This window comes from Chlorocebus sabaeus, chromosome 25, assembly GCF_047675955.1.
Source record: "Chlorocebus sabaeus isolate Y175 chromosome 25, mChlSab1.0.hap1, whole genome shotgun sequence".
NCBI classification, from domain to species: Eukaryota; Metazoa; Chordata; class Mammalia; order Primates; family Cercopithecidae; genus Chlorocebus; species Chlorocebus sabaeus.
In genome coordinates this window covers 4,258,908-4,283,140 of record NC_132928.1, presented here as the reverse complement: position 1 = coordinate 4,283,140, position 24,233 = coordinate 4,258,908, and the positions used below count along the sequence as shown (strand labels likewise).

Below are 24,233 nucleotides of genomic sequence, written 5' to 3'. Positions count from 1 at the left end.
TGGGTGAGTTCTCCTGGATGATATCCTGAAGTGCGTTTTCCAGCTTGGTTCCATTCTCTCCATCACTTTCAAGTACGCCAATCAAATGTTGGTTTAATCTTTTCACATAGTCCCATATTTCTTGGAGGCTTTGTTCATTCTTTTTCATTCTTTTTTCTCTTAAATTGCCTTCATGCTTTATTTCATTAAGCTGATTTTCAATATCTAATAGCCTTTCTTCCGCTTGATTGGTGCAGCTATTGATACTTGGGTATGCTTCACGAAGTTCTCATGCTGTGTTTTTCAGCTCCATCAGGTCATTTATGTTCTTCTCTAAACTAGTTATTTTAGTTAGCAATTACTCTAATCTTTTATCAAGGTTCTTAGCTTCCTTGCATTGGGTTAGAACATGCTCCTTTAGCTCAGAGGAGTTTGTTATTACCCACCTTCAGAAGCCTACTTTTGTCAATTTGTCAAACTCATTCTCCATCCAGTTTTGTTCCCTTGCTGGCAAGGAGTTGTGATCCTTCGGAGGAGAAGAGGCATTCTGGGTTTTGGAATTTTCAGCATTTTTGTGCTGGTTTTTCCTCATCTTTATGGATTTATCTACCTATAGTCTTTGTTCTTGATGACCTTCAGATGGAGTTTTTGTGTGGTTGTCCTTTTTGTTGATGTTGATGCTATTGCTTTCTGTTTGTTGGTTTTTCTTTTAACAGTCAGGCCCCTCTTCTGCAGGTCTGCTGGAATTTGCTGGGGGTCCACTCCAGACCCTGTTTGCCTGGGTATCACCAATGGAGGCTGCAGAACAGTAAAGATTGCTGCATGCTCCTTCCTCTGGAAGCTTCATCCCAGAGGGGCACCCACCAGATGACAGCTGGAGCTCTCCTGTCTGTCGGCCCCTGCTGGGAAGTGTCTCCCCATCAGGAGGCATGCAGCTCAGGGACCCACTTGAGGCAGCCTGTCTCTTAGCAGAGCTCGAATGCTGTGCTGGGAGATCCACTGCTCTCTTCAGAGCTGGTAGGCAGGAACATTCAAGTCTGCTGAAGCTGTGGCCACAGCCACCCCTTCCTTCAAGTGCTCTGTCCCAGGGAGATGGGAGTTTTATCTATAAGCCCCTGATGGGGCTGCTGCCTTTCTTTCAGAGATGTCCTGCCCAGACAGGAGGTATCTGGAGAGAGAGTCTGGCCACAGCGGCTTTGCAGCACTGAGGTTGGCTCTGCCCAATCCAAACTTCAGGGCAGCTTTGTTTACACTGTAAGGGGAAAACTGCCTACTCAAGCCTCAGAAATGGTGGATGCCCCTCCCCCCACCAAGCTTGAGTCCCAGGTCATCTTCAGACTGCTGTGCTGGCAGCGAGAATTTCAAGCGAGTGGATCTTAGCTTGCTGGGCTCCATTGGGGTGGGATCCACTGAGCAAGACCACTTGGATTTCTGGCTTCAGTTCCATTTCCAGGGGAGTGAATGGTTCTGTCTTGCTGGCATTCCAGGCACCACTGGGGTATGAAAAAAAACTCCTGCAGCTAGCTTGGTGTCTGCCCAAACAGCCGCCCAGTTTTGTGCTTGAAACCGGGGCCCTTGTGATATAGGCACCCAAAGGAATCTCCTGGTCTGTGGGTTGTGAAGGCTGGGAAAAGTATAGTATCTGGGCCAGAATGCACTGTCCTTCATGGCACAGTCCCTCATGGCTTCCCTTGGCTATGGGAGGGAGTTCCCTGACCCCTTGTGCTTTCCGGGTGAGGTGATGCCCCACCCTGCTTCAGTTCTCCCTCCGTGGGCTGCACCTACTGTCTAACCAGTCCCAATGAGATGAACTAGGTACCTCAGTTGGAAATGCAGAAATCACCCACCTTCTGCGTTGGTCTCACTGGGAGCTGCAGACCGGAGCTGTTCCTATTTGGCCATCTTGGCCTAATCATGCCATACTCCTATAATTTTGTACATTTTCTCACCACATACTCTGTGATCATTTCTTCATATTATAGTGATTTTGTAATATCATTTCATAAAAAATCTTTAGCATAATTGATCAAATGTATTTTTCATTTTTGATAGTTTAGAAGTTTCTTCTAACTTTATAAGTTATTATTGACGATGACATGAATATTTATAGGACTGCTATTGCATTTGGTGTAAGCAGCAATGACTTTTCAAGAGTTCTTGTGCAGTGATTAATTTCAAATACTGTTTGAATCAATGACATTCATTAACCAGTTTTCCATCAATGCTCCCATTATAGCAGTGTTTTCTGATATTTATGTCAATAAATATCATTAATGTCAATATTTCTTGAAAACGCAGCAAGAACTTTAAATTATTCCAATGTGATCATATGATTCATTCTTCTTCATTACTTGGATAATTAGACAATACAAGAGCCACTTCATTACTTACGTTCTAAATTTATTTTTTCATTTTAATAAATTTTTGCTTTTGGTATGACCTGAAATTTTTCATTATGATTTGCTCCTCAATATCAGAATAATGTCTACTGATTTTACCACTCACCTTTATTTCATATTTCACATGTTTTTATCTTAATTATATACATGTAACTAAAATTTTTTAATTCTAAAATAAGGCACCTCTCACATATCTATATAAGAAATCTGTAATTTCTCACTTACGTCATTGAAACACTCCAAAACATCTTGCCAAATGCAGTATTTCTTCAAAACCCAGGAATTCTGATGAATTTGATATTATACAATTCCCACTAAAAAAGGGGAAAAGAAGTACAGCAGATTTAGAATAGTATATATGGCTTATCAAGTATACTCAAAATGAAGCTTCATTTTGCAAAGGTGTCAATGAAAATCTAACCCTCCACTTACAATTTTATACATCTAATAAGTGGAACTATTTCCACAGAGTAGCTTCTAGACCCAGACATTGTAAATCTCGTCTCTCCTATACTAACCTGTGGGTTACTTCTGGCGCCAGACCCTATAGGACAAGTTTCTATTACAATATGACCTCTGGACTTAATGTCACCCCACTGGGAAAGTTAGACCAGCAGAAAACAGAAGTATTTCTGGAAGTCATTTCTATTTCAGACAGCTTACATAGCTTTATTATATAGGGAAGTAACTGTGCGCAATATAAATATAATTCCCAACTCAACATTTTAGCCAGATCCCAAAATGTCCACAGCCACTCCAGCACCTGATGTGACAGGAAACCTGACAAAGAGTGAGACAAAATGCAAAGAGAAATCGTTCCTAATTGATTGCAGTTCAAATGTCTTACTTTTGCAAAATGAAAACATATGACCCTGCAAACATAATAGTAGGGCAGCTTGCACAACCTTGGAAGGAATGTGTGCAAGTGAGAGGCTGAAGTTTAAGCTTCGTAGCTTCACACTAATTCTACTCTTAACCAGACCATTCCTCAAAAGGGCATTGTTAACTCTACACTGAGTCTAAGAGGTAAGGCAGAAATCACTGTATTTTTGCTTCCCATGTATACCTTCTCATCAAGGACTGAATCATATACATTTTAGGACTATGATACACCTTTCCAACAGTACAAGCATGTGTGTGCATATCTAAGTCATACAAGATGCATAACTTATGGGCATTGTAAAAATTTCAAATTATATTTTCCAAGTTCAGCATACAAAAATTTTAAATATGCAACTATATTGATTCATATATATTTGGGGACCTATATTTTTATTGCAGAAAACTGCCAATGAACTAAAAAGTGTGCTGCCAGCCTTAGACAAGGCAATTGTGGCTCTGAATGCCCTGGATAAAGCTGATGTCGCTGAATTAAGGTAACTCTCCTAAGTTTCTTTTGAATTGGAAAAGCTCAGAAAAAAAAACATAAATTCATGTTTACTAAGCCTATATTCCATTTTTAGCTTATATACTAAGCCTATATTCCATTTTTTAATCTTGGTTTAAGATTTTTTACCCATCTTGGTTAAGTGTTCATTCTGTATGGTATATACTGTATCTTGTCAATTTTATGATGCCTTCAATTGTAAAGCTTATCAGTATTTTTTGTATCCTTAAGAAAAAATGCTGCCAATTAAACTATGACGTGCTGTTTGTTATAAACTGAATCTCAATCTCTTTGATGTAAAAATGTGCATCTTAAAATTGACAAAATACAATATACAGTGAGCAAGAGGGAGTATCAGGAGATGACATTAGAGAAGTAACAGGGGCCAGTTCTTCCCCAGCACAGCCCCTCATGTACCTCATGACTTTGTTCCAGAAAGTTCTATTCTCTTAGCTTTTTTTTCTAGCAGATATTCCATAGAGAGTGATCAGTTCAAATTCCCTTTAGCCTAATTTCTGAGGGCCAGTGTGTCATAGTGGTTAAGCACATGGGCTCTGATACCAAGCTTCCTGGCTTGGAATCCTGGCACTGCCACTTTCTAGCTATATAAGCTCTCTGTGCCTGAGCTTTCCTTTTGTGCAACAGTGATTGCAGATGTTGAAAGGACTGAATGAGTTAATACAGGTAAAGTACTTGTAACAGAGGCTGGAATAAGACAACTGCTCAATAAAGGCTACTTTCATGATAAGAGGTTTCCTCTGATGAAGTAGGCACTTTTCCCTGCCCTAGTAGTACTACAAAAGCTAAGAAAACTAGCCTTGTCTTTGAACTCCTTGAGTATGTCTTGTTTGTTTGTTGTTTGTTTTTAAAGATCCTCTTTTGTTATATTGCTAATGTGTATTTTACTTTGCTCACTCCAAAATGCCACACAAATGAGGATGCCTTATAACGTGATCTCCATTGCTATTCTTGGACATGCAGCAGAGGCATCTAGCAGATGCACAGCTTAGTCCATTCTCTTTCCAAGCTGCTATTTCTATCATCAAAATGCCAATGATTGCCCCATGATAGTTTCATCCTTTGCCACTTTGCAACATGAACCACTAGAAGCAGGAAATAGACAGTAGAAAATGCAGATTGGAGAAAATCAGGAAAGATCCAAGACAGACTACTTCTGTGAAGTAATAAAGAATTTCAAAGCAAATTTCCAGTAGACAAGTCTCACTTTGAATCAAATATTTATTCCTGGAAAGTGGCACAAAGATTGAACTACAGTCAATTTAAGCCTATTTCCCCTTTAATTTAAATTAAATTTCCTAGGTAATACATTTTATCCTAGTATTATATTCACATGGTATTTGTTTTAAATAGCATCAAACCTGGGTAAAATTGAGGAAAGGTTCCTTATTGGAGCACTCACTTCTCCTTTGTGGACCTTTTCTCTTTTCCTAGTTCCTTGGTTATCTTTCTCATTATTTCAAAAAGGCCAAGCTGATAATCTCAGAAAAGCAACCTGAAAAATTATTTCAGAATAAGGTGCTAATGACTGAGTTATTCAATCCACTTGAAAATGATCTTCATTTTAAAATTAGACTGTTAAAGAGACTAAACATTAAATCAAATGAACACATATGTTAGAATTTCTAGTTGTACAGACACTGGGACCTACCTAAGGCTGAGGGATGGAAGGAGGGAGACAGTCAGAAAATGTAACTATTACGTACTGGGCTTAGTACCAGGGTGATGAAATAACCTGTACAACAAACTCCCATGACACAAGTTTACCTGTATAACCAATCTGCACATGTACTCCTGAAACTAAAATAAAAGTTGAAAAAAAATTCTAGTTGTGAAATTCAAGGCAGGGGACCTTCTTGGTAAGCCCTTTGGATAATGTCATGCATGTAAAGTTGGCTTGGTTTTCTTCCTTCTTTGGGAAGTCTGTGCGATTTTCACTTGGGGAGGCTCATTACCCTGTGTGGACCTACCCTGCCTTGTTCCAAGTTCCAAATGCTGGTGCACAGCAACCATCACCCCCTTGTGATTTCTCTTTGAAACTTGCTTCTTATAAATGTTATTCTGACCCTGACTTTCCAAAGCATCAACATCTTACCTAACAGTCCAGTGGCCTGTCAACTGATTAAGACATAGTGAAGAGGCAGCTTCCAATGTTCCAATAATAAATACATTATTAATGACTTGAAGGACAAATTTGCATCCACCCTTCCTCCCCTGACTGTTTTATCTGTGATTTTTACAGTGGGAATTTTAGATCAGGAAGAAGAAACGACAGCATGTGTTTAAGGGGAGTTGGCTGTTACACTACTTCTTAAGTCACGAGAATAGGGCTGACTCCGAGCACATACACATGTACAGTGTCTCTGTGAAGTAGGCATCAGTAAATCAACCCTGGGCTGAATGAAATAAGAGAGGAGTTTCTATTTTTAAATAACTCTGCAGTGAAGACTTTTCTTTTTTTTTTTTTTTTTTTTTTTGAGACAGTGTGTCTAGCTTTGTCACCCAGGCTGAAGAACAGTGGCATGATCTTGGCTCACTCCAGCCTCCGCCTCCTGGGTTCCAGCGATTCTCCTGCTTCAGTCACCAAGTAGCTGGGACTATAGGCACCCGCCACCATACCTAGCTAATTTTTTTATTTTTGTACAGACAGGGTTTCGCCAAGTTGGCCAGGCTGGTCTCAAACTCCTGACCTCAAGTGATCTGCCCACCTCGGCCTCCCAAAGTGCAGGGATTACAGGCATGAGCCACCATGCCCAGCCCAAGACTTTTTATAATAAAATTAGCCTCTAACTCAGATGTAGTACTTATTTAAGTTTTATGCATTTCATCTTCCTAAAACTATGATATCCTTATATTTAAGACACCCAATCTTTAAAAAATACCTAAATAATTAAATAGCTGTATGTTGACAAATAGTTTTCCTTGTCCAAATGTGTGTTAAAAAATCTGTGTATATTGTCTTCTGAGATATTTACAGGGTGCATTTCATTTTTAATTGTGAAGTTGATGAGATTTTCATCATCTATTACAGAGTATACACACGGCCTCCCTTCCTCGTACTGACTGTCATGAATGCAGTGTGTATACTTCTGCAAAAGAAACCTAACTGGGCAACGGCAAAGTTACTTCTTTCAGAAACTGGTTTCCTGAAAAAATTGATTAACCTTGACAAGGACAGCATACCTGATAAGGTAAAAAGTTGATCTGTAATTGATGCATCTCATATTTACAGTCTGTAGGATCAAACAGACCACCTGCCATCTAAATTGTTCTATTCTTAGATGGAGAAACTATTCTCTAGGAAAATAGCTCTATTCTTCCAGGCAAGAGAGGAGATGCCTAGTTGGATAGGGAAAAGAAATCCCAGTCTGAGAAAAATTTCATTCTGATTATGGCTCCCAAAAGTAGATGAGAAATACAGTATATCTGACTCCAAACTATGTGTGATACCATTTAGAAATAGAGGTGGACCTGTGGGTATGTGACACAGCTAAGGTAGAGAACATCCTCAGAGAGCCCCAGTGTGCCCCAGGTCACATCACCATTACTGACCGGACAGACCTTTGAATAGGGACTGTGCCTTGCCATTATGCCGCCTGAGGGACAGAAGGAAGAGGATGGTATTCCTAGTCACCTCACACCTGAAGTGCACAAGGAGACTTCAGAATTTTTAGACATCAAATTCCTAAAGCTGGAGAAAGTTAATCTGTTTTGTTTTTGTTTTAAAAGTTTCTTTTTAAAAAGTATAGCAAAGCTACTGCAACAACAGTAGCAATAGCAGGATATTTATAACAAAGACTTTTTCTCTCCTGGTACTAGGTTTTGTTGTTGTTGCTTTGTTTTGTTTTTTGTTTGTTTTTTGTTTTTTGTTTTGAGACGGAGTCTCGCTCTGTTGCCCAGGCTGGAGATCTCAGCTCACTGCAACCTCCACCCCCCGGGGTTCAAGCAATTCTCCTGCCTTAGCCTCCTGAGTAGCTGAGACTACAGGTGCCCGCCACTATGCCCAGCTAATTTTGTATTTTTAGTGGAGACAGGGTTTCACCACGTTGGCCAGGCTGGTCTTGAACTCCTGAGCTTGTGATCTGCTCCCCTTGGCCTCCCAAAGTGCTGGGATTACAGGCGGGAACCACCTTGCCCAGCCACTAGGGTCATTTTTGTAGCCAGGCATGTGTCTTTGATTCTACTATTAAAGATAAGTTTTTTTGTTTTTTTTTTTTTAGACAGAGTCTCACTCTATGCACTCGCTGGAGTACAGTGGTATGATCTTGGCTCACTGCAACCTCTGCCTCCCGGGTTCAAGTGATTCTCGTGCCTCAGGTTCCCCAGTAGCTAGGATTACAGGCTTGTGCCATCATGCCCAGCTAATTTTTGTATTTTTAGTAGAGACAGGATTTCACCATGTTGGCCAGGCTGGTCTCAAACTCCTGACCTCTGGTGACCCACCCACCTTGGCCTCCCAAAGTGCTCGGTTTACAGGCATGAGCCACCGTGCCCCACCTGAATATTTTAATATGAAATAAAATTTCAATCTAGTATAGACTGGGGAAAACTTCAGGTGAATAATATTTCTTTCTAATGTAATACATTAACTGTGTACTCTCTAGGTTTTCATGAAGCTAAAAAACATTTTAACCTTACCTGATTTCAACCCAAACAAGATTGCGCTGGTTTCTGTTGCTTGTTGCTCCCTGTGCCAGTGGGTTATAGCTTTGAATAACTACCATGAAGTACAAAAGGTATGCTTTTCCTCCTAAACATCTGTCATGATTTGAAAGTGGCATGTCAATGTCCCAGAAATAGTTTTTATTTAACAATACTCAAGTGAACTTGAGTGGAAAGGATACCTGAGGAGAAACACTTTAATCAAATATATTATTCTAACTCACACAGATGTCAAGTGCTCCCATTAAATTTGTTATTTATTGACAACTATGCTAGTATTTGTTTATTTCATTTTATTGTTTCACCATAATAGGCTACTTTGTACACCACATATACACATAGTTCTAGGAAAGTTTAATTGTAACAATGGACATCTGTAAATGTCTTTCAAATATAAATGACATTTTTAATGGTACGCATGACTTTTTTTTGACACTTAAATGTTCTGACATTCTCTTTAAGGTTGTGGGCCCTAAACAAATCCAAGTAGCTGAAGCTCAAAACGTCCTTAAAATTGCGCGACAAAGACTGGCTGAGAAACAAAGAGGTTTACAGCTGGTAAGAAATACTTTTACTTGTTCAGTTCTCAAAATAAGACAAAACACCAGGACAATGTAATTATCTCAGGAGAGCTTATCAGTTTCAGATAAAATGGAAATAATAATATACGTAGTGAAAAGATTAATTGTGAGGATTAAGTAAATAATATTATTGGTAATAATATTAATAATATATATAAAACTTTTAGTGCCTACCACATAATAAAACACTCTATAGAGTTCATTATTATTGTCTTTATAATATTTTAATTTACTATTTCACCAAATTTCTCTCAAGAGATCTCTACAACTTCAGTTTACCAAAGCCTTAAACAGTATCAATCTGTGGGGTTTTTTTATTTTCAATCTGTGTTCTTTGAAAAACTGTACTTTGCAGGGCGCCGTGGCTTACGCCTGTAATCCCAGCACTTTGGGAGGCTGAGGCAGGTGGATCACCTGAGGTCAGGAGTTCAAGACCAGCCTGGCCAATATGGTGAAACCCCATCTCTACTAAAAATACAAAAATTAGCCAGGCGTGGTGGCAGGCACCTGTAATCCCAGCTACTTCAGAGGCTGAGGCAGGAGAATCTCTTGAACCCGGGAGAAGGAGGTTGCAGTGAGCCAAGACTGCACCATTACACTCCAGCCTGGGCAACAAGAGCAAAATTCCATCTCAAAAAAAAAAAAAAAATCCAACTGTGCTCAACCTGTTTATATCATTACCCTGTTGCTTTGTAAAGGCATGATCATTCCTTAAATGTCTTGATTTTAAATTAAAATACAGTATCATTATCATTATGAGAACTGGAACTAGAATTGCTATCCCTGTTACCTATTTAGCTCACATACGTTTTGAGAGTAGGCAAAGTAATACATTTCAGAGATGGCAAACAGGCAAATTCAGTCCATTGACATCTTTCAACCTATTACAGTCTTCCCACCCCTCACCTCATTTTGATATAATCCACATTTTGAAATCTGGGAATTTTACTTAATATCTGATTTTCTGTCTTTTCCTGAAAACTCAGATAGCTGGCAACTCTGGGCTAGCATTCCCACTTGGCTGTAGGCAGCCCCCACTCACTTCAAGCATTTCTGCTACCTGCTTGGTCCCATAGGCATTTCGGGCAAACTGAGATATATTAAAAAGGATTGGCTTAGGATTGTCTTGGAAATGCAGGCTCTTTTTTGGTTCCATATGAACTTTAAAGCAGTTTTTTCCAATTCTGTGAAGAAATTCATTGGTAGATTGATGGGGATGGCATTGAATCTATAAATTACCTTGGGCAGTATGGCCATTTTCACAATATTGATTCTTCCTATCCATGAGCATGGTATGTTCTTCCATTTGTTTGTGTCCTCTTTTATTTCACTGAGCAGTGGTTTGTAGTTCTCCTTGAAGAGGTCACTTGGACTCGGGAAGGGGAACATCACACACCGGGGCCTATCATGGGGAGGGGGGGAAGGGGGAGGGATTGCATTGGGAGTTATACCTGATGTAAATGACGAGTTGATGGGTGCTGATGAGTTGATGGGTGCAGCACACCAACATGGCACAAGTATATATATGTAACAAACCTGCACGTTATGCACATGTACCCTAGAACTTAAAGTATAATAATAAATAAATAAATAAATAAATAAATAAATAAAATATTTACAAGAAAAAAGGATTGGATATTTTTGAAGGAAATAAACAAATTTGAACTGAATTTACTTTATATAGATATATCATTTCTTGCTAATATTTTATTGTAGCTTATAGTCTATAGAGTTTTGTTTTGATGGGTGCTGATAACAGTTAATGTTTATTTAGCACTTACTGTGTTCCAAGCACTGTGCTCATTTAATCTTCATTTAATCCTCACCACAACATTTCAAAGTAGATGTTTATAAATGATAAAACTAAATTTTAAAGATTTAGTAAATTTGTTCAAGATCTTAAGCTAATAAGTGATGGTGCCCATGTTCTAACCTAGGTCTCTCTAACTCTAAAGCCCATGCACTTATTGGCCTTTTAAACTGCTACATTTTAAAATATTTATATCCAGAAGTGATATCCAAAATATTTAGCAACCAGTGTGGCATAGGCACCAACTGATCAGAATGGACATTTGTCGTGCAGGTAGAAGCAGAGTCTTGGAGCCTACAGCTGAGTTTGAAGAGAAGGTATGGGGCCAGGATAGGCAATGTGTGGCCATAGAGGTGCTCCCTGGGATATGCAGCAGGACCCGTTAGCAATCACTACAGAAATATGTCAACATTTTCGCAGTTGTTGATGCCTGTGTAGTTTATACCACTGAATATCAGCCCCATTTCTGTCTCAGAATGGAAGAAACCCAAGAAAGGAAAAAAATTTTTCTTCAAAACTTTAAGAATAATATATTTAAACATTATACAATTTGGAAAAAAGAGCATTCAAGAAGAAATAATTTTTAGTTTAATGAAAGTATTTGTTCCTTTTTTGCAACAATTACTAGAAACTCTATGTAAATAGATTTAAAAACCTGAATGATATGCCCTGTTTTCTGGGACATTTTTAGTCACTGAGAGTCCATTAAAAAAAAAAAAAAAAAAAAAAAAAAAAAAAAAACTTGAAAGCTTAAACAATCCAAAAAGCATGGATTATAAAAGAAATCATAGATAGAACAACCAGAATGAAGACAAGGAAATAGAGAACCTGGACAACTCAGTAAACCAACTAGACCTAACAGACATTTTCAGAATACTCCACCCAACAACAACAGAATACACATTCTTCTCAATTGCACCTGAGATATTCTCCAGGGTAGACCATATGTTAGGCCACAAAATAAGTCTCAAGAGATTTTAAAAGACATATGCCACAAAAGCACCTTGTCTGGCAATAATAACATGAAGGTGGAAATTAGTAACAGAGGAAAAATGGAAAATTTACAAGTAGTTGACTAACTCATTTTTAAACAACCAGTGACTCACAGAAGAAATCACAAGGGAAATTAGAAAATACTTGGAGACAAATCAAATGCAACAACCAAAACAAATGGGATACAGCAAAAGAAATGCTCAGAGAGAAATTTATAGTTGTAAATGCCTGCATTTAAAAAGAAAAATATAAAATCAGTAACCTAACTTCACACCGGAAGGAACTAAACAAAGAAGAACGAACCAAACCCAAAGCTGGCAAAAGAAAAGAAATAATAAAGATTAGAGCAGAGATAAACAAAACAGAGAATAGAAAAAAAAAGCAAAAATCAATGAAACCAAAAGTTGGTTCTTTGAAAAGATCATCAAAATGAACAAATCTCTAGGGGAAACAAAAAGAGAGAGAGAGAAAGAAGAAAGAATTTCTAGACTTCAAGACAGGTCTTTTTAAATGACCCAGTCAGATAAAAAAGAGAAAGAAGAAATAATTTAAAAGAACGAAAAAAGGCTTCCTCACATATGGGACACTATCAAGTGAAAAAATATTCAGATTTTGGGAGTTCCAAGAGAAGAGATGAGAAACGGCATCGAAACCTATTTAATAAAATAATTTCTGAAAACTTCCCAAGTCTTCAGAGACATATAGACATTCAGATCAGGAAGCTCGTAAATCTCCAAAGAGATTTAGCCCAAACAGTTTCTCTCTGAGATACATTATAGTCAAACTGTCAAAAGGCAAAGGCAAAGAGAAAATTCCAAAAACAACAAAAGCATCATGTTACACGTAAGGGAACCTCCATCAGAACAACAGCAGATTTCTTAGCAGAAACAAAAGGCCAGTGGAGAATGCGTATTTATAACACTGTCATTTGTTTTTAATTGCAATATTTTTAAATCGTAGGGAGAAAAAGACAAACTGTACATTCCAGCCAGAGCCACATTACTTTCCATCTCTCAACCACACCTTCATGAGAAGTTTCTAGTATTTGAACTCATTAAAATCCAATCAATATACTTAAAATGTTTTACACTTAATATTTTAAAATTTAGCTTAGTAGTTACCTCCATCAGTTTTAAGCCCTTCACGGAAATTTTCTCCTCACTCAGGTGCATACTTTCTTCCACTTAAAAATAGGTCTTTTGTTTCCCTGGATCCTAATATAAAAAAAATATTTCGGGAAAATCTAAGGAACTTTGGGGAAAAAAACAATGCCAGAACTTATTAAATCACATGAGCATTCATCAAAAACATTACCTTTGGGGACTGCAATGCTCATCATATAATAGAATATTTCATATGTTTAAGTTAATCAATAGGCCCCATACGTTAATATTTAAATAACTCACTGGGTTGTAAGTAACATGAGAGGAGTTTTCTCAAAGGAATCGAAATGGGTGATTGAGCAAGCAGACAAAAACAACATGACGGAGGGGCGGAGCAACATGGCCAAATAGGAACAGCTCCAGTCTCCAACTCCCAGCGCCAGCGACACAGAAGACCTGTGATTTCTGCATTTTCAACTGAGGTACTGGGTTCATCTCACTGGGGAGTGCCAGACGATCGGTGCTGGTCAGCTGCTGCAGCCCGACCAGCCAGAGCTGAAGCAGGGCGAGGCATTGCCTCACCTGGAAAGTGCAAGGGGGAAGGGAATCCCTTTTCCTAGCCAGGGGAACTGAGACACACAATACCTGGAAAATTGGGTAACTCCCACCCCAATACTGCGCTTTAAGCAAACCGGCACACCAGGAGATCATATCCCACACCTGGCCAGAAGGGTCCCACACCCAAGGAGCCTCCCTCATTGCTAGCACAGCAGTCTGTGATCTACCAGCAAGGCAGCAGCGAGGCTGGGGGAGGGGCGCCCGCCATTGCTGAGGCTTAAGTAGGTAAACAAAGCTGCTGGGAAGCTCGAACTGGGTGGAGCTCACAGCACCTCAAGGAAACCTGCCTGTCTCTGTAGACTCCACCTCTGGGGACAGGGCACAGTAAACAATAACAAACGCAGCAGCTCTGCAGACGCAAACGACTCTGTCTGACAGCTTTGAAGAGAGCAGTGGATCTCCCAACACGGAGGTTGAGATCTGAGAAGGGACAGACTCCCTGCTCAAGTGGGTCCCTGACCCCTGAGTAGCCTAACTGGGAGACATCCCCCACTAGGGGCAGTCTGACACCCCACACCTCACAGGGTGGAGTACACCCCGAGAGGAAGCTTCCAAAGCAAGAATCAGACAGGTACACTCGCTGTTCAGAAATATACTATCTTCTGCAGCCTCTGCTGCTGATACCCAGGCAAACAGGGTCTGGAGTGGACCTCAAGCAATCTCCTACAGCTACAACCTACAGCTGAGGATCCTGACTGTTAGAAGGAAAGCTATCAAACAGGAAGGACACCTACACCAAAACCCCATCAGTACATCACCATCATCAAAGACCAGAGGCAGATAAAACCACAAAGATGGGGAAAAAGCAGGGCAGAAAAGCTGGAAATTCAAAAAATAAGAGCGCATCTCCCCCGGCAAAGGAGCGCAGCTCATCGCCAGCAACGGATCAAAGCTGGACGGAGAATGACTTCAACGAGATGAGAGAAGAAGGCTTCAGTCCATCAAATTTCTCAGAGCTAAAGGAGGAATTACGTACCCAGCGCAAAGAAACTAAAAATCTTGAAAAAAAAGTGGAAGAATTGATGGCTAGAGTAATTAATGCAGAGAAGCTCACAAACGAAATGAAAGAGACGAAAACCATGGCACAAGAAATACGTGACAAATGCACAAGCTTCAGTAACCGACTCGATCAACTGGAAGAAAGAATGTCAGCGATGGAAGATCAAATGAATGAAATGAAGCGAGAAGAGAAACCAAAAGAAAAAAGAAGAAAAAGAAATGAACAAAGCCTGCAAGAAGTATGGGATTATGTAAAAAGACCAAATCTACGTCTGATTGGGGTACCTGAAAGTGAGGGGGAAAATGGAAACAAGTTGGAAAACACTCTTCAGGATATCATCCAGGAGAACTTCCCCAACCTAGTAGGGCAGGCCAACATTCAAATCCAGGAAATACAGAGAATGCCACAAAGATACTCCTCGAGAAGAGCAACTCCAAGACACATAATTGCCAGATTCACCAAAGTTGAAATGAAGGAAAAAATCTTAAGGGCAGCCAGAGAGAAAGGTCGGGTTACCCACAAAGGGAAGCCCATCAGACTAACAGCAGATCTCTCGGCAGAAACTCTTCAAGCCAGAAGAGAGTGGGGGCCAATATTCAACATTCTTAAAGAAAAGAATTTTAAACCCAGAATTTCATATCCAGCCAAACTAAGTTTCATAAGTGAAGGAGAAATAAAATCCTTTACAGATAAGCAAATGCTTAGAGATTTTGTCACCACTAGGCCTGCCTTACAAGAGACCCTGAAGGAAGCACTAAACATGGAAAGGAAAAAGCGGTACCAGCCATTGCAAAAACATGCCAAAATGTAAAGACCATTGATGCTAGGAAGAAACTGCATCAACTAACGAGCAAAATAACCAGTTAATATCATAATGGCAGGATCAAGTTCACACATAACAATCTTAACCTTAAATGTAAATGGACTAAATGCTCCAATTAAAAGACACAGACTGGCAAACTGGATAAAGAGTCAAGACCCATCAGTCTGCTGTATTCAGGAGACCCATCTCACATGCAGAGACATACATAGGCTCAAAATAAAGGGATGGAGGAAGATTTACCAAGCAAATGCAGAACAAAAAAAAGTGGGGGTTGCAATCCTAGTCTCTGATAAAACAGACTTTAAACCATCAAAGATCAAAAGAGACAAAGAAGGCCATTACATAATGGTAAAGGGATCAATTCAACAGGAAGAGCTAACTATCCTAAATATATATGCACCCAATACAGGAGCACCCAGATTCATAAAGCAAGTCCTTAGAGACTTACAAAGAGACTTAGACTCCCATACAATAATAATGGGAGACTTCAACACTCCACTGTCAATATTAGACAGATCAACGAGACAGAAAGTTAGCAAGGATATCCAGGAATTGAACTCATCTCTGCAGCAAGCAGACCTAATAGACATCTATAGAACTCTCCACCCCAAATCAACAGAATATACATTCTTCCCAGCACCACATCGTACTTACTCCAAAATTGACCACGTAATTGGAAGTAAAGCACTCCTCAGCAAATGTACAAGAACAGAAATTATAACAAACTGTCTCTCAGACCACAGTGCAATCAAATTAGAACTCAGTACTAAGAAACTCAATCAAAACTGCTCAACTACATGGAAACTGAACAACCTGCTCCTGAATGACTACTGGGTACATAACGAAATGAAGGCAGAAATAAAGATGTTCTTTGAAACCAATGAGAACAAAGATACAACATACCAGAATCTCTGGGACACATTTAAAGAAGTGTGTAGAGGGAAATTTAGCACTAAATGCCCACAAGAGAAAGCAGGAAAGATCTAAAATTGACACTCTAACATCGCAATTAAAAGAACTAGAGAAGCAAGAGCAAACACAGTCGAAAGCTAGCAGAAGGCAAGAAATAACTAAGATCAGAGCAGAACTGAAGGAGATAGAGACACAACAAACCCTCCAAAAAATCAATGAATCCAGGAGTTGGTTTTTTGAAAAGATCAACAAAATTGACAGACCACTAGCAAGACTAATAAAGAAGAAAAGAGAGAAGAATCAAATCGACGCAATAAAAAATGATAAAGGGGATATCACCACCGACCCCACAGAAATACAAACTACCATCAGAGAATACTATAAACACCTCTACGCAAATAAACTGGAAAATCTAGAAGAAATGGATAATTTCCTGGACACTTACACTCTTCCAAGACTAAACCAGGAAGATGTTGAATCCCTGAATAGACCAATAGTAGGCTCTGAAATTGAGGCAATAATTAATAGCCTACCAACCAAAACAAGTCCAGGACCAGATGGATTCACAGCTGAATTCTACCAGAGGTACAAGGAGGAGCTGGTACCATTCCTTCTGAAACTATTCCAATCAATACAAAAAGAGGGAATCCTCCCTAACTCATTTTATGAGGCCAACATCATCCTGATACCAAAGCCTGGCAGAGACACAACAAAAAAAGAGAATTTTAGACCAATATCCCTGATGAACATCGATGCAAAAATCCTCAATAAAATACTGGCAAACCGGATTCAGCAGCACATCAAAAAGCTTATCCACCATGATCAAGTGGGCTTCATCCCTGGGATGCAAGGCTGGTTCAACATTCGCAAATCAATAAACATAATCCAGTATATAAACAGAACCAAAGACAAGAACCACATCATTATCTCAATAGATGCAGAAAAGGCTTTTGACAAAATTCAACAGCCCTTCATGCTAAAAATGCTCAATAAATTCGGTATTGATGGAACGTACCTCAAAATAATAAGAGCTATTTATGACAAACCCACAGCCAATATCATACTGAATGGGCAAAAACTGGAAAAATTCCCTTTGAAAACTGGCACAAGACAGGGATGCCCTCTCTCACCACTCCTATTCAACATAGTGTTGGAAGTTCTGGCTAGGGCAATCAGGCAAGAGAAAGAAATCAAGGGGATTCAGTTAGGAAAAGAAGAAGTCAAATTGTCCCTGTTTGCAGACGACATGATTGTATATTTAGAAAACCCCATTGTCTCAGCCCAAAATCTCCTTAAGCTGATCAGCAACTTCAGCAAAGTCTCAGGATACAAAATTAATGTGCAAAAATCACAAGCATTCTTATACACCAGTGACAGTCAAACAGAGAGCCAAATCAGGAATGAACTTCCATTCACAATTGCTTCAAAGAGAATAAAATACCTAGGAATCCAACTTACAAGGGATGTCAAGGACCTCTTCAAGGAGAACTACAAACCACTGCTCAGTGAAATCAAAGAGGACACAAACAAATGGAAGAACATACCATGCTCATGGATAGGAAGAATCAATATCGTGAAAATGGCCATACTGCCCAAGGTAATTTATAGATTCAATGCCATCCCCATCAAGCTACCAATGAGCTTCTTCACAGAATTGGAAAAAACTGCTTTAAAGTTCATATGGAACCAAAAAAGAGCCCGCATCTCCAAGACAATCCTAAGTCAAAAGAACAAAGCTGGAGGCATCACGCTACCTGACTTCAAACTATACTACAAGGCTACAGTAACCAAAACAGCATGGTACTGGTACCAAAACAGAGATATAGACCAATGGAACAGAACAGAGTCCTCAGAAATAATACCACACATCTACAGCCATCTGATCTTTGACAAACCTGAGAGAAACAAGAAATGGGGAAAGGATTCCCTATTTAATAAATGGTGCTGGGAAAATTGGCTAGCCATAAGTAGAAAGCTGAAACTGGATCCTTTCCTTACTCCTTATACGAAAATTAATTCAAGATGGATTAGAGACTTAAATGTTAGACCTAATACCATAAAAATCCTAGAGGAAAACCTAGGTAGTACCATTCAGGACATAGGCATGGGCAAAGACTTCATGTCTAAACACCAAAAGCAACGGCAGCAAAAGCCAAAATTGACAAATGGGATCTCATTAAACTAAAGAGCTTCTGCACAGCAAAAGAAACTACCATCAGAGTGAACAGGCAACCTACAGAATGGGAGAAAATTTTTGCAATCTACTCATCTGACAAAGGGCTAATATCCAGAACCTACAAAGAACTCAAACAAATTTACAAGAAAAAAACAAACAACCCCATCAAAAAGTGGGCAAAGGATATGAACAGACATTTCTCAAAAGAAGACATTCATACAGCCAACAGACACATGAAAAAATGCTCATCATCACTGGCCATCAGAGAAATGCAAATCAAAACCACAATGAGATACCATCTCACACCAGTTAGAATGGCAATCATTCAAAAGTCAGGAAACAACAGGTGCTGGAGAGGATGTGGAGAAACAGGAACACTTTTACACTGTTGGTGGGAGTGTAAACTAGTTCAACCATTATGGAAAACAGTATGGTGATTCCTCAAGGATCTGGAACTAGATGTACCATATGACCCAGCCATCCCATTACTGGGTATATACCCAAAGGATTATAAATTATGCTGCTATAAAGACACATACACACGTATGTTTATTGCAGCACTATTCACAATAGCAAAGACTTGGAATCAACCCAAATGTCCATCAGTGACAGATTGGATTAAGAAAATGTGGCACATATACACCATGGAATACTATGCAGCCATAAAAAAGGATGAGTTTGTGTCCTTTGTAGGGACATGGATGCAGCTGGAAACCATCATTCTCAGCAAACTATCACAAGAACAGAAAACCAAACACCGCATGTTCTCACTCATAGGCGGGAACTGAACAATGAGATCACTTGGACTCGGGAAGGGGAACATCACACACCGCGGCCTATCATGGGGAGGGGGGAGGGGGGAGGGATTGCACTGGGAGTTATACCTGATGTAAATGACGAGTTGATGGGTGCAGCACACCAACATGGCACAAGTATACATATGTAGCAAACCTGCACGTTGTGCACATGTACCCTACAACTTGAAGTTTAATAATAATAAATAAATTTAAAAAAAAAAAAAAAAAAAAAAAAACATGACATATGAAAGCGCAAACAACCCATAATTGTTATGGGTGAGCCAGAAATAAATTCTAAATCATTAAACATGCCAAAAGTAGCATATATATGTGTGTGTGTGTGTATATATATATTATATATATATAATATATATATATAAAATACACACACACACACACATAAATTAGGTATATATTTTCACCAGGATAGCGTCTTAAAGAGAAATTACAAATCATAATAAGCACAATTTTGTCTTTATAATTGTGTTGTACATACCATGTTCAAGTCTCCACGCTAAACCCTCAGCATAAAGGTAAGACTGTAAGACCACAATCCAAGAGATGATATCAGGAAACTTAAAATTACTTCTCAAACTACTGTTATAAACAAACATCAGTGTAGATTTGACAAGGTTGAGACTTCATGACAGCTGGAAGTTGATCAGGATATTACAGAATATTTGCCTAGGATTTATACCCCTTTAAGGGATGGGCCAGGTTATAAAGGATGTGAGCCAAATCCCAGAGACAAGAAGCTTAAGGAATGTTGGGGAGATAAGGAATAAACCAATTTGGATAAAGAGTAATATAATTGGAAAGGAGTAATAAAGGAAATGAAATCGGGAAGGAAGGTTGGGGTCAGGTTGTGGAAGCATTTGGTTGACAGTCAAAACTCTGGACTATATTCTTAATCCATTATTTCCATAAGAATTCACCAAACGCTTTTGAGCAGTGGTGTAATCAAGGTAAGTGATAATTTAAGAAAATTATTTTGGGGAAAAGACCATCTCTTCAATAAATGGTGCTGGATATCTATATCCAGAAGAATGAAACTAGACCCCTATCTCTCACCGTACACAAAAATTACATCAAAATGAATTACATATTTAAATCTAATACCTCAAACTATGAAACTTCTATGATAAAACATTGGGGAAAATCTCCAGGACATTGGTCTGGGCAAAAATTTCTTGAGTAACACCCCACAAGCACAGGTAACCAAAGCAAACACGGGCTAATGGGATCACATTGAGTTAAAAAGCTTTTGCACAGTAAAGGAAACACTCAACAAAGTGAAGAGACAGCCCACAGAATAGGAGAAATTATTTGCAAACTACCCATCTGACAAGGGGTGAAAAACCAGAATATACAAGGAGCTCAAACATCTCTAGAAAAAAATCAAATAATCCAATTTGAAAATGAGTAAAAGGCTTGAATGGATACTTCTCTTTTTTTTTTTTTTTTCATTATACTTTAAGTTCTAGGGTACATGTGCATAACGTGCAGGTTTGTTACATATATATACTTGTGCCATGTTGGTGTGCTGCACCCATCAACTCGTCAGCACCCATCAACTCGTCATTTACATCAGGTATAACTCCCAATGCAATCCCTCCCCCCTCCCCCCCTCCCCCCTCCCCATGATAGGCCCTGGTGTGTGATGTTCCCCTTCCAGCATCCAAGTGATCTCATTGTTCAGTTCCCACCTATGAGTGAGAACATGCAGTGTTTGGTTTTCTGTTCTTGCGATAGTTTGCTGAGAATGATGGTTTCCAGCTGCATCCATGTCCCTACAAAGGACACAAACTCGTCCTTTTTTATGGCTGCATAGTATTCCATGGTGTATATGTGCCACATTTTCTTAATCCAGTCTGTCACTGATGGACATTTGGGTTGATTCAAGACATACCAATGGCAAACAGGCATATAAAAAGGTGCTCATATCACTGATCATCAGAGAAATGCAAATAAAAACTACAACGAGATATCATCTCACCCTAATTAAAATGGCTTTTATCCAAAAGACAGGCAATAACCAAATGCTGATAAGGATGTGGAGAAAAGGGAACCCTTATACACTGCTGGTGGGAACGTAAATTAGGACAACCACTATGGAGAACGGTTTGGAGGTTCCTCAAAAAACTAAAATTAGAGCTATCATATGAACCAGCAATTCTGCTACTAGGTATATACCCAAAAGAAAGGAACTCAGTATATTGAAGAGATAATTGCACTTCCATGTTTGTTGCAGCACTGTTCACAGTAGTCAAAATTTGGAAGTAACCCAAGTGTCCATCAACAGATGAATGGATAATGAAAATATTGTGCTTATACACAATGGAGTATTATTCAACCATTAAAAAGAATGAGATCCTGTCATTTGCAACAACATTGGTGGAACTGGAGGTCATTATGCAAGTGAAATAAGCCAGGCGCAGAAAGACAAACATGGCATGTTCTCACTTACTTGTGAGATCTAAAAATCAAAACAATTGAACTCATGGAGATAGAGGGCAGAAAGATGATTACCAGAGGCTGGGAAGGTATGAGGGAGGTAAGGATGGTTAATGGATACGAAAAATAGAAAGAATGAATAAGACCTAGTGTGTGATAGAGCAACAGGGTGGTTGTAGTCAATAATAATTTAATTGTACACTTAAAATAACTTAAAGAGTATAATTGGATTGTTTGTAACACAAAGGATAAATGCTCGAGGGGATAGATACCTCCTTCTCCATGATGTGATGATTACACATTGCATGCCTGTATCAAAACATCTCATGTACCCTCTAAATATATATATACATACTATGTACCCACAAATAAAAATAAAAATTATTTTGTCAGCTATTCATGAAAATATGTTTTCCACTAACACTGTAAGGATGGTTTAACAGTTGATTCATCATACAGCTTAAATTAAAAAATTCATTCGATCCCCTGGTCTGTTCAGTACATCTGAGGTGAAAAAAAGTTCAACCATTTTCTTAGAAAAAGAATCTAAATAAGATACAAATTTTTATTCGTGAAAAATAAATCAGAGATTGATGAATCTACAAATGCTAGAATTGTAAAAAAAAAAAAAAAAAAAAAAAAAAAAAAAGCCTATTAAAGAAGCAAGATGGCATTTAAAAATATACAAATTTCAATATCAATGAATCATTTCATTTCTACAATGTCCATTTTCATTGGTAATATAATCCCTCCAGAAAGATTTTCCACGATGTGAAAATGAAATGGTAACACTATATTTATATAAATGACAGATAAAGTCTTGAAGCAAAATGAGAGTAAGATATTTTTCTCAATAGTGAATTAATTATCTTTCAGGTTGAAGAACATTTGCTGTTTTTACAGGCAGCTTACAAAGATACCGTTGCTGAAAAACAACTATTAGCAAATCGGAAAAAAATGGCCAGCAGGCGCTTTCAGTGCGCGTCAGTCTTACTAACTGTCCTGGAAGATGAGAAGGCAGGACTTTCTTTGGTCTTATATCTCCTCCATAATTTCTACTGGGCCCAACAACCCCCAAGATGTTATTTTCACTGCAGGCTGTATCATATACCTTCTAAAGCTATCTTACTATCCAGTTTCTCATTGGGATCAGTAGACATCCTATTCACATAAAGAAATCCTGTTTGAGTCGTCTCAAAACAGAAGTAACAGACTACAAGTATCTGACGTTATTTCCTGATCTGAAGACATCAGCACACTTTTGTCTGATGAGGCCCAAAGTAAACCTTTCAATGAAAATGTCATTAGTTTTCCTTTTCTAGCACTGGGACAACCCAAGCTGAACATATAAAACATGGTGGAACCACAAAGGAGAAGATGTCATTAGGAAAGAAAAAGAAAATTCTTTTTTTTTTTTAAGTGAAAGTAGGTTTATTAAGAAAGTAAAGGAATAAAGAATGGTTACTCCATAGGCAGAGCAGCCGAAAAAGAAAATTTTCTTTTGTTCTGTCAGCCTTCTGAACCCATTTTAGCTCATCTTTTTACTTCTCCTCTAGCTCATCTGGCTTCTCTATGGTTGAATCTCTAGTAAGCCAACTAGAATCTCAGTTTAGTTACACCTCAGCTATCTTAAGGGATGGATGCTATAAAATTCTCAAGATAATTTTAATTTAGTTTAATTTTTTAAATAAATACATATCATAGAAGGTCAAGAGGAAGGATTTTATGAAAACAGACCAATCAAAGGGAGATGATAGCTCTCAGAAGCAGTTGGATGTCCCTGAGAGTCAAGTGTATAGATTGAGAGGCAGTGGAACATCAGCATGTCCCAGATGGTGAGCACCAGAAAAGAGGGCTCTTGCTTAACATGCTTTATTTATCAACCAGTCAAGCACATGCATGATCAAAGAAGCCATATACAGCCAGAGAATATGGGTTCAGAGCCCAGCTGCACCCCTTAGAAGCTTAGTGATCTTGACCAAGTAGTTTAACTTCTCTAAACTCAACTTCAAATGCGGTATCAAATGAAGTTTTCAAAGTAAAATGCCTGGTAGATAAGTAAAGATTCAGTAAATATGGGTTGTTGTTGTTATTATTATTGTTGTTGTTGAATACTATTAATAGTATATTATAATAAATTGATACTTTATAAACTGTCCTGCTTTGGCTGGGCATGGTGGCTCATGTCTGTAATCCCAGCTCTTTGGGAGGCCAGGGCTGGAGGATTGCTTGAGATCAAGAGTTTAAGACCAACCTGGGCAATGTAGCAAGACCCTGTCTCTAAAAAAAAATAAATAAATAAATAACTGAGCCTGGTGGCACATGCCTGTCATCCTAAGCCACTCGGAAGGCTGAGGTGGGAGGAGGATCACATGAGCCCAAGAGATCAAGGCTGTCCAGCCTAGGCTACTAAGAGCAGACTTTGTCTCTAAAAGAAAAAAAAAAATTGTCCTGTTTTATTACACAAAGGATTTTAAATGGCTGTGTATCTATCTTAGCAAATAAGACACTATTAGCAAAC

General features: G+C 38.8%; 1 protein-coding gene across 1 annotated transcript in view; it reads left to right on the top strand.

Annotated features, from left to right (window-relative positions):
* The window catches only part of DNAH14 (dynein axonemal heavy chain 14), a 528,962-nt gene that overhangs the window by 422,817 nt on the left and 81,912 nt on the right, over window positions 1–24,233 (top strand). Inside the window, exons 61-65 of the mRNA XM_073011492.1 lie at window positions 3,660–3,754; window positions 6,815–6,974; window positions 8,388–8,519; window positions 8,908–9,003; window positions 22,589–22,729. Of these exons, the coding sequence (XP_072867593.1) occupies window positions 3,660–3,754; window positions 6,815–6,974; window positions 8,388–8,519; window positions 8,908–9,003; window positions 22,589–22,729 (624 nt within the window). The remainder of the gene's footprint in view (window positions 1–3,659; window positions 3,755–6,814; window positions 6,975–8,387; window positions 8,520–8,907; window positions 9,004–22,588; window positions 22,730–24,233) is intronic.